Source organism: Dermochelys coriacea, chromosome 16 (genome assembly GCF_009764565.3).
Source record: "Dermochelys coriacea isolate rDerCor1 chromosome 16, rDerCor1.pri.v4, whole genome shotgun sequence".
In the NCBI taxonomy this organism is placed as follows: domain Eukaryota; kingdom Metazoa; phylum Chordata; order Testudines; family Dermochelyidae; genus Dermochelys; species Dermochelys coriacea.
In genome coordinates, this window is record NC_050083.1 from 21,196,048 (window position 1) to 21,207,265 (window position 11,218).

General features: G+C 47.0%; 1 protein-coding gene and 1 long non-coding RNA gene across 3 annotated transcripts in view; one reads left to right on the forward strand and one right to left on the reverse strand.

The window, feature by feature from the left end:
* GSN (gelsolin) overlaps window positions 1–10,626 on the forward strand; it is a 49,460-nt gene extending 38,834 nt beyond the window's left edge. The window contains 8 exon segments of the mRNA XM_038374751.2: window positions 552–685; window positions 1,364–1,454; window positions 2,973–3,143; window positions 4,061–4,235; window positions 5,393–5,517; window positions 8,654–8,731; window positions 9,439–9,499; window positions 10,236–10,626. Coding sequence (XP_038230679.2) covers window positions 552–685; window positions 1,364–1,454; window positions 2,973–3,143; window positions 4,061–4,235; window positions 5,393–5,517; window positions 8,654–8,731; window positions 9,439–9,499; window positions 10,236–10,405 — 1,005 coding nt within the window. The 3' untranslated portion in view covers window positions 10,406–10,626.
* Window positions 3,005–7,835, reverse strand: LOC119844209. 2 transcript variants are annotated; one of them, XR_006275979.1, is made up of 3 exons: window positions 7,380–7,835; window positions 6,028–6,175; window positions 3,005–4,395 (listed from the first exon to the last, which is right to left on the reverse strand). It is a non-coding gene; the product is annotated as an uncharacterized LOC119844209 (long non-coding RNA). The 2 variants fall into 2 exon arrangements; XR_005289196.2 differs by having other exon boundaries at window positions 3,005–4,400; window positions 7,380–7,834.
* Window positions 10,627–11,218: the final 592 nt, after the last annotated feature.

Here is an 11,218-nt window from a genome sequence, read left to right on the forward strand (position 1 = left end):
TGTGCGAAGAAGCCATGCCGAGGTTGTGCTCAGAAGGGCTAAACACTGAGGCATCCTCTTCTTTCTGCTGTGCAGTCCCAGTTCCAACTGAAAAAGAGGTCCTGGCCAATGTCTGCCCCTTTGGAAATCTGGGGGGCGCCAGCCTGGCTGAAAGCTCAGCACAAGGTTGCCCTAGGCTGGAGAAACTCTTGGGTACCCCTAAGAAGACTTGGCACCCAGCACACAGGCACTCAGCCCCACATTTACCCCAAGGGCTCTGCACCTTTTGGTGCATCTGGCCCAAGTCTGGGGTTTGTAACAAAACCAGGCAAGTTTTGCCTTGATTCTGGGCCTCTCTGGGAAGGTTTTGCACAAGGCTGTACATCGCTGGCTGTGGGAGGGGCTCATTGTTTTACAACCTTTCCCCAGCAGGTGGCACTGCAGGGTCATGGCTCATGGGAAGAAGTAAACAGGGAAAAAAAGCCGCTTGTTAATGTAGCACAGTTTGTTCTGTTCTCACATTTCCCGGTTTGAGGTATTTCCCCTCCCCCTTCATGCTGCTGGTTTTGTAGATCTGGAGAATAGAAGGCTCTGCTAAAGTGCCCGTGAATCCTTCACTGTATGGCCAGTTCTATGGCGGGGACAGCTACATTATCTTGTACGACTACAAGCACAGTGGAAAAACGGGACAGATTATCTACACATGGTAAGAGGGATTTTCTAGAGAGGAGCCAAAAGGCAAATGCCCTGCACTGTAACTCCATGGGACTGGAGTCCACTGATGTGCGATCATATCATTAGGGGCTGCTACTTACCCCGGGATCCCCCCGCAATTAGATTTCTCCCCGGAGAGGCTCCCCCTGCAGGCCAAATACTAGTAGGGGATAGCAAGGGATTGGGGGATGTGGGGTAAGAAGGGGTCAGTGCAAAAAGGAAATCAGGCACACAGTGACTGGGCCTTCCAGGCAGTCCCCCGTGGAGCTGAGAAAGCAGCAGCCACAGCCAGGGGAGGAGAGCTCTCTCATGTGGCTTACACACCATCATGAGCTGTGCAGCTGAAATCTTAAGGGAGCGTTCACAGTGTAGAGGTTGAGCGCGTGACTCCTCATAACAGCCACCGCAGCTGTTTGTTAAATCAGCTACCACAGGGTTAGGCACAGTGGAAGAATGTGGATACTTAGAAAACCCTGCTCACCTTGAAAAGTATCGATTTCCCTGCCTAAACATTCCATTCTCTGTCTGTTAGCGGATTCCTCTTCACACCTACAGTGAAATGCTGTGCAAGTTAGTTAACAACCAGGAGTCCCTTGCCTTTTCCTGACCTCTCTAGGGCATAGGAAATTTCACTGTGATCTGAGGACTTAAATTTTGTTCTGTTTTTCAGGCAGGGTGCAGATTCCTCCCAGGATGAGATCACAACCTCCGCGTTCCTCAGCGTCCAGCTGGATGAAGAGCTGGGAGGCAGCCCCGTGCAGGTAAATAAGCCCACCGCTTCTGTAACTAATGATGTGTGTGCCTTTGCCATGGCAAGCCAGTTACCTGTACCCCACTCCGGTGAGGGATGCTGTTCTTCTGTCCTCACTGTTAATAACGCTCAGGGGTGAATAAACTTTGCATCATGACAGTTGGTGCAAAGTGTAGGCAGTTGACACTGCTTCCTGGCAGGAAGGAGAGGAAAAAAAATCTTGGATATATTTAGCTTCCCTTTCTGTAGGCCGCTGTACTGATCTGAAGTGCAAACTTCCAGAGTCAGTGTAGACATCTTTTTGGATTCTTGGCTATATTTAAAAATCAAAGCACAAGGAAAAAAGAAATGTGAGTAAGAAGAGAGCCTCTAGCACCAGAGTGTAAACGCAGGTGGGAGAAAGAGGCAAAGAGCTCCCAAGAGCTGAATGAATTGCCCAGGGTTTCTACTGCCTCCCCCTCCCCCACCCAAAGTGAAAGGCCTTAGGGGCTCAGGGAAGTGACTGTTTTGCAGCAAGAAGCTTAAACATGCAGTTTGTTAGTCTTTAAAGGGGAAAAAAAAAGTGTGTCTGGTCACCCTAGCCTGACCCAACTAGCAGCAGTAAACACTAGTGTAGAGTGTTAGGTGTCTAACATCATCAGATCCCTGAGCACGTGGCTTGTAGATTTCTCGTGACTCTAAAGGAGAGGCGGGGACTGAAATCCATCCCATGATGATTTCAGGATCATCCTCAGTGCAAATGTCACATCTGTGGTGAGGGTCAACTTCCCCTTATGATACTGGATGGCAATGGGCCTGATTGCACATTCATTTCCCCATGCAGTTCTCTGCTGCCAGACCCCAGCAATGGTGCAGCAGCCTTTGCACACCCTGCCCTGCCAGAGCTGCTTGGAAGAGGCTTTGTGCCAGGCGAAACCAGAAGCCCAGTAAAAGTTATTGACTTAGCCCTTGCCAGCTTTACTTCCTGTTATGATTGGCCAAGTTCCCGTTAGTGTCTTCTTCAGTTGCGGTGCAAGGTGCCACCTTTTCAGGTGGTTTCTGCAATGTGACAAGGGACTTTTATAGCTGCATCTACATCAGGTGGCCCCAGTCCCACTAAAAGGGCTTGACAAAGAATAGTAAAGATGAGGTGGCTGTTCAGCTGCATAGCTAGAAGGCACCTAACACTCTTTACACTAGTGTTTATTGCTGCTAGTTGGGGCAGCCTAGAGTGACCAGACAGCAAATGTGAAAAATTGGGACAGGGTGGGGGTAATAGGAGTCTATACAAGAAAAATCCCTAAACATCAGGACTGTCCCTATAAAATCAGGACATCTGGTCACCCTAGGTCAGGCTGTCGCATGTGGGGTCCTTGCTATGCAATTTTGAGGGCCTAATTTACCCACACACCAGTTTGTGTGAGAAGCAGTGGTTTGGTTCCCTGCTTCCAGTGGGGGCATGCTCAACGGGCAAAGAGGAGCAGCCTATTTGGGAATCCCTGCTGTTGTGCATCATCTCATGTGTGACACAGAGCTTCCTTCCCCCCAGAAACGAGTGGTGCAGGGAAAAGAGCCAGCTCATCTGATGAGCATGTTTGGCAGGAAACCTTTGATTGTCTACAAGGGTGGAACCTCCAGAGATGGAGGCCAGACAGCACCAGCTGCAACACGGCTGTTTCAGGTCCGGTCCAGCACGTCTGGAGCCACCAGAGCAGTAGAGGTACGTGATGGGAAAGCCAGCTAATCCCAAACATTGGGTTCACACGTAGCAGTTGGAATGCAAGATCTTGTATCTTGTCACACCACATTCCCTCTGAGAGAAAAGGCAAGGCCACGTTAAACTTTGTGGGACTTGTGCTGAATTGAAACAAACTTCAGAGTCTCGATAGGCTATTGAGAGCTTCCCCTTTTCCCATGGGTAAGTAGTAATAATCACACTGTTCCCATGAGTTTATTAATACCATTTTATATTGTTAAGGGCTTTTCTCCACAGTGCCCAAAGGACTTTGCATACTAATATAAAGTGAGACTTTCATGCACCTTTGAAGAGCATCAGCCTCTGAGATGGGATGCAGCAGTTGGTTTAACAGCCCACAACAATGGTACTTAACAGCTAAAGGCAGGAAGTGAGAAGTATCTTGTATCCAAATAGAATTTGAGCCAGGACTTGGGTTCATTCACCTATTCTTGCAAAATAAATAAATACATAAATAAAAAAAAATAAATCTTGCTCATTAGTCATAAATACTCCAGCAGCCTCCTAGCTCCATGCTAGGGTATTGGTTCATTACTGACCCAGGGGAAGAATGCCAACTACAGAATCACCAATGCTAGCAGCATGGAGTTTGTTCTGTGGAGGTTTCCCCTCTGAGTACTTAAGTATCCTGCTGCTGTTTGTGAGATCTGGCAAGATCCCAGCCCTACCTATTCTGGCTGCAAGTCATCATACATACCACACCCACCCACCCCTGTTTAATCTTCTCATGCTTGTTATACAATCCCTTAGTCACTGATGTTTTTACAGTGGATGGTTAAACTTTGTTCAGCAGTGCCAGGGGCACTGATCATAGTCCTTATATAATTGTCAGTGGCAAGACTACCAACCTGTTTGATAGCTATGGTGCTGTTGCTTTTCAGCTGGATGCTGTTGCCAGTGAACTGAACTCAAACGATGCATTTGTCCTGAAAACTCCTTCCGCTGCTTACCTTTGGGTTGGCCAAGCAGCCAGCGACACCGAGATATCTGGGGCACAAGAGCTGCTGAAGATTCTGGGAGCTCGCCCAGTACAAATTGCTGAGGGAAGCGAGCCAGGTGAGGGAGGCCTGGCTGGGCCACACAGATTCCTTACATTATAGCTGCAGTTTCTTCCTCTCCTTGGCAGTTGCCCAATGGGTATTTTGGATTCCCACATCAAGGCCAATCAAAGAGGTGACCAGCGGTTCCGCCTCAGGAAAGCTCATTCTTCTAGGCTCTGCACTGAAAGAGCTAAGTGTATGTCATACAGGGGGGAGTCCAGCCACTCAACAGGAGATATTCAAGTTAAGAGGCCCCCGGCTTATCTGGGAGAGGCCATGGGAGTAGGAGCAGTTTTAAGATGCACACACCCAAAAGAGGGAAGGTTGCTCTGGGGACCCATTGAGCACCCATTGTAAATTATCAGGTCAGTTTAGCAGGCAGGGGCCTAAATATTTGTTTCACCCCATCTCATTGCTGCTAGAAACAGATTCCCCTCCTGATGCCTTTGGTAGTCACTAGGGGAGTCATGGTTGGAGCCAATTCTAAACAGCCAGAGAACAATCAGGGGACAAAGTCAACCCCACCCCTTCCCTGAGATACAAAGATTCTAGCTTCTTGACGACCTGATCAATGTGCAAGCAGGAAGCTGGGGATATCATGTGCTCTGACTCAGCTTTACTTTATGATGCTTCTGTGGCTGTGGCATTGCCCTCCCACGTCAAGGATCCTATGTGACTCCCTAGGCTGCTGTAGTGTTCCCGCACAGATGTATTCAGGAGCGGATGTGCCACTGAAGCAGCACTGTTGCATAAGTCACTGGAGTTCATGATCAGACTCTGCTATAGTCCCTTGCAGTCTGTGGGTGGGCAAGGGATGTACCTTTGATGTCCTATTGTTTTGGATAAAGCACATTATAGGGAGCACAGGAGGGGTCCTTCACTGCCCCCCTGCCGCCCCAAGGATGGGCACAGTCTGGTGCACTGCACAGGCGCAGAATGGCCACTCCAGAGCACCTTTTTACACTCGTGTAGCAGCCACTGGGGATTTTTGCTGTAGGCATAAGGAGAGCAAACACCCCTGGCCATGCTCTGTGCATCAGCAGCATGTCCTGCTGTCCAGCCAGGTCTCAGACAAGCAGAGGGAATTAGTGAGGTCCCAATGTGGGGAGCCCCCCAGTAACGTGACAGCAGGTGTACATGGAGGGAGCATCAGCATACCCTTCTCTCTTACAGATAGCTTCTGGGAAGCTTTGGGTGGGAAAGCAGCGTATCGCACTTCCCCCCGGCTGAAGAGCAGGAAGATGGACGTTAACCCTCCTCGCCTCTTTGCCTGCTCAAACAAGAGCGGACGTTTCACTGTGAGTGTGTGATGTACTAAGAGGCGGCGTTTCATAAGGGAATCGAGCCTCCAGCAGCCAGGACTGGGGGGGACCCATCTCAGCCAGGCAGCAGGCTACAGTTCTGCCTCCCAGGACATTCCCCAACAAATGCCCAGGGGGCTCCTCCCCAGGGGGCTCTGCAGAAGGAGCATATTAGCGCCACTCCACTGCAAAGAAAGCGGCCAGCTCTAAAGCCTTGTCCCCTTTCCACCAAATCCCTGCAGCATCAAGTGAGGGCTCCTTTGCCTGAGGCTAGTGTTCAGGCTGTTTTGGCTTTAACTCCAGCACTTGCTAAGTGACAGGTGTTATGGTTAGGAGAACAGGGTGTGTGAAGGACTAAGCAGCACCAGAGCTTAAACTTCGTTGTTTACCTGTATGAACTGTGAATGAACTGGTTTCTATGGAAGAAACAAGCTGCTAACACTGGCCAGCTAGGTGGGGTGTGATCAGGTACCATGCAAATTCCCCCTTCCTTATATGCTAATGTACCTTGTCCCCACCAGTGCACCCCTTTGGGCCATGCTGCGGCATTGCCGGGCTTCTTCTTTAGTGCCGGACACCTGTCATCCTGGGCTGTAGCAATCTCCAGCTTCCATGGCCAAGCCTTCTGGGTGGGTCTTCTCTCAGTTCAGCCCCTCTGGGGTAACAGGAAAAAAAAAAAAAACAAAAAAAAACAAAAAACCAAAGCTGAATGCTCTGTATGCCAGGCCTTCGGCCCCCATCTTGGACTAGTCTGTCTTTTGTCTCTTTAAATCCTGATGCTTGTGCTTCCTCTTGTTGCCCAATCCTTTTGGATAGCCAAGAGTACATGTAGCGATAGCCACTTGAGCCAAAGGTAATACGGTTCTTGTCCCAGAATCGGGACACAGAACTAAAACCCATGAGTTCAATAGCTTGTAGGGACCCTTTGGGCATATGGCAAGGACATGCCAACTGAGGGCAAAGCCAAGCCTTAGAGACTTGTATTAAAATAAGGAATAAAGCCATAAACAGATATCCCCAATATTGTAATATTCCTGTCTCTGGCATCATTCTTTGCATAAGCTCTTAGATTTGCATAATTACACCCATCCTGGAGGCCCTGGTGGTAAGAGACAAAGGACCAGCATTGTCTCTGGCATGCCAAATGCATCTGATGGTCCAGATTTCTCAATGCCCAAGACTGGTGGTAGAGAACAATAGAGTAGAAGGGCAAATGACACAGACAATGATGGGAAAGTTCCCTTCTATATGGTAATTATAGGGTCTGATCATCATCATCATGACGATTCATGCAAAGGTTTAGACTTTCATAGAATACCAGGGTTGGAAGGGACCTCAGGAGGTCATCTAGTCCAACCCCCTGCTCAAAGCAGGAGCTATTTTTGCCCTGATCCCAAATGGCCCCCTCAAGGATTGAGCTCACAACCCCAGGTTTAGCAGGCCAATGCTCAAACCACTGAGCTATCCCTCCCCACATGCCCAAATCTAACTTCCTCACCTCACAAATATTGAGGTTACTTATCCTATAGGTTAACATATTAATGCCATTTAGTTCATTATATTAGTCACCTCTTGCTTGAGCAGAGTTGCAGTTTTTACTTCCATGATCTTGCAGTTGTTGTTTACCATTAGGTTTCAGCTCCTGCTATTAAGCAAACTATTCCTAGTTCCCCAAAATCTAAGCATTACTATTAGGCCATTTATGTAGCCAGTGGTCACAGGCTTACTGACTATACTTATGAAAACTTGCTTAAACTACTGTCTGATAGAATGCAGGCTTGTAGTTTCCTTGTGTTACAGCAAAAGCTAAGCTAGCCTTATGGGCTATGCTCTCTTACTGGGAGAGAAGGGGAACTTACCTTCTCTTCTGGGCTCCAGCCCAGGGACCCTGTGTTGTGTAGCTAAGGGCTGCTCATTCCAATCCACTGCCACTTCCCTGGGCTGCTCCTACCTTTTACCTGTTTGTCAGCGTCTCTCACAAGGCTGCAGACTCCACTATTCATACTCAAAGCTGTCTCCTCATACAGCTTCTTCCCAAGCAGTTACTGAGGAGCTTCCTAAGGCCCTTCCCAGCTTCGCTAGTAGCAGCTAGGCTATACTTCAAGCAGGCAGCCTTTTTCTCTCCCTTTCTGTTTCCTTAAAACAGGAGTCCCTTCTTCCCCACAAGCTCTCCTCGGAGCTGGGGTGGTGATTTAGGCCAGCTGTAGGGCCTTAGCCAGCTTCTCCTTCAGCTGACACCTTACCCCCAGTTAGGCCTCAAGTTTGCAGGATTCAGCAGGCAAATAAACCAACCTTCTCCCACCAAGTCTCCCCTGCTATGTGCCAGGAGGCAGCATATATGCTGATCCCCTTCCCAAAGCTCATCCCAACTGGCTGGGAGAGAGGGGAGTGTTTCCCCGCCCACTCTGCAGGGCCTCTGGTCCCAGACCCTTAAAGAGACAGTAACGGGTTTTCTTCCCAATTTCTGTTTATTCCCAGGACCTCTTCCTGTCTTCCAATATTTCCTAGGTCCTTGCACACCTCTTCTTATATGTCATGTCCATTATTGGAGGTTTGTAGCCATGGTAGCCCATTCTGTACAATCCTCTGCTAATCTCTTTGTGGATGAATACACCTTTTGATCCACCCAGGATACCACATTGTCCAGCCAAGATCATTTTCTGTCTTGTGTTCTTCTGCCATCAACTTTCCCTTCCAGTGGCTGTAAGAATGCATTGCCCCCTGAACCTCTTAAAATGTGCCCTACAAATCCCAATCCATTTTAATTGGTTATGTGGTCTATTCATATTTTCAGAATTCTTCCATAACACCCTAATTTGAAGGATTGTAGTTTCTTTATTATTTGGTTGTTTGAATGTCCATGTTTCACAGCCATAATTTAACACAGATCGAATGTACACATTTTTACACCTCAGATGTCACAAAATCTTAAAAGGCCAGGTCGCGTGACTGGGGTGGGCTGACACTTAGGCTCCACTTCCCGTAAGGGGACAGACTGTACCATCACACACCTCATTCCCCAGTGGTATTATCAGCGCCTCCATGAACTCATTTCTCCATGTGACATAAAATGATGCAAACTTGGGTGGCTCCCCCGGAAGGATCTGATCCCCTCTAACTTCATTCTTTTCAGATTGAAGAGGTTCCTGGAGAGCTAACCCAAGATGACCTTGCTACAGATGATGTTATGATCCTTGACACATGGGACCAGGTACCTCCAAATATATTTACTAGAAGGGAAGCAAAGAGAGGATATTGCATATGGGCCATGTGGCTTTAAGGTGAGAGACTGACAGTCACAATAATTAGAAAGGAAAAGATCATGGAATCCACCCCCCTAAAGTTTGGGACCAAGTCACCCAACAGAGGATGGATCAGATATTACACTATATTCATTTTAACCCAAAGGTTGAGGGTGGAGTTGGGCTTCTGCCACTTCCTTTAGTCAGATGGTGGACGAAAGGAGACAGGCTATGGTAGATCCTAGCACAGTCTGCTTGTGAGGGGTTGGTCCCATGCCTTGTCTGTATATGACTGATTGAGCATGTTATCAGCATTCAACAAATAATTATATCAGCTACTGGTTTCTTAAGGAAAAAAAGACAGCTTCTTGGTTGCCTTGCCCCAGTCAACCAAAAGGCAGTTTGGAGAGGGGCACACTGTAGCTGTTCAGTGTAAAGATGCAGTTCAAACACCAGCAGATTCTCCCATGTATCAGATTAGCACGTAATTGTGCCCACAGTGGAGACTTATTACTGGCCAAAAGCTCTTAAACTTTGACAGCAGTAGTAATCTCGTTGTTTACCAGGATGAGTAATTCAGTCAAAGTAGCATGGATTTATTCTAGTTCTGTATCAAGCGCCCGGGGACATTTTTCAGATAGAGGCTGATGCTGTTTGTTTTATTTTTAATCCGTAGGTCTTTGTCTGGATTGGAAATGAGGCTCATGAAGAGGAAAAGACAGAGACTGTGACATCCGGTAACAATCACATGCCCCTCTCCTAAATAACTCTTCTCTATTGATCTCCACCTCCAGTTTGATCACTTGGAGTAGAGGGTTGAACGAGTTCATGACAGCATAAAATTGACAGATGAGTACATTTACAAGAAGTCACTTATGTCTGTAGGAATCTGGAAGGATCCCTGTAGCCCTGCCTCAGGAGCTACTGGTTGTCATACATACAGCACTCAGCTTCCAGCAGTGGAAAAATAACCCTTAGGATAAATGAATGATTTTACTTGTGACTGAGAGAACCCATAATTTTCTGTCTCAGCTGCCTGCCCTATAAGCCCTACACCTAAATGCACAGCTGAGCAGTACAGTGGGTAAACAACTGTTCTTAATGGAAGGTTAAGTCCCTAATGGGAGTTAAGTGATCACTTTGTGTCTGACAGGATAGGATGGTGCTTTGCTGTTTAAATAGTAATATTCATCGGGGGGCAGTCATGTAAATCACATGTGAAAAGAGCAGTTTATATCCTTGATTGAACCCTGCTAGCAGCTTGGCTTGTGGTTGAAAGCAGCTCCTGGGACAGGCTGCCAGTAGCCCTAGATAAAATTCCACGAGCAGTGTCACTTCTTTAAAAAAACATTTCAGAAACTAGAGCCAGCCTGATATTATGCCTCTGTTTTGCGTTTAACTTTTCCAGAGCCTCTTTCTCTGATTGCTCCATATGGAGATGTGATTTTATGGGCTCTTCTTGTGTATTTGCAGCTAAAAGATACATTGAGACTGATCCTGCCAACCGAGATAAGAGAACTCCTATCACTATCATCAAGCAAGGATTCGAACCTCCCACCTTCTCCGGCTGGTTCCTGGGCTGGGATGATGATTACTGGACTGTTGATCCTCTGGAGAGGGCCATGGCAGAGCTGGCTGCCTAAGTAAAGAGGATCTTCTTTTAAATAGAGCAAGTTTGGTGCCTTCAATGCCTACAGAGCTACTTCCTCCTGCAGGAAACACATTAATGTGGTAACTGTTTCTAATAGCCAACTAGCTGTGCAATAATTAAAGAAATTCATGATGAGTCCTACCACTTTACCCACTGCTTTGAACATTGTATTTAATACAATAAAGCTTACATGGAACATACAAACACTAAAAATGTTCCCGTTTGTTTTGTTTCAGCTACTTGGAAGAAAACTAGGTTAAACAGAAATTGTATTGCAGCGTTGGTCTAAACTTTGGACTATCTTGAAATAAAAAACCGCAAACTTCCTTGTGCCACTTTCACAAATGCATTAGCTGCTGCGTGTGAGGTCCTTCTGTTGGTGCAGATCTAATGTTCCTAATGTTTTATTATTGCACAAAACTAGCCAATGATTGGGAAGCAAATTATGGTCTTTTTAAAGTTTTTTTTTTTTTTTTAAATTCCAGTGCTACTAAGTGTGTGGAAAAGGACTGAATTGGTAGGATTATGGAATATATAGTAATAGAAGCTAAGTATCAGAGGGGTAGCCAGTGTTAGTCTGGATCTGTAAAAGCAGCAAAGAGTCCTATGGCACCTTATAGACTAAACAGACATATTGGAGCATAAGCTTTCATGGGTGAATACCAATGAAGTGGGTATTCACCCATGAAAGCTTATGCTCCAATATGTCTGTTAGTCTATAAGGTGCCACAGGACTCTGCCGCTATTATAGAAGCTGCCTCTTTTGTTTACAGTATAGAAGCAACTGAGGTTTGGTTCACTTGCT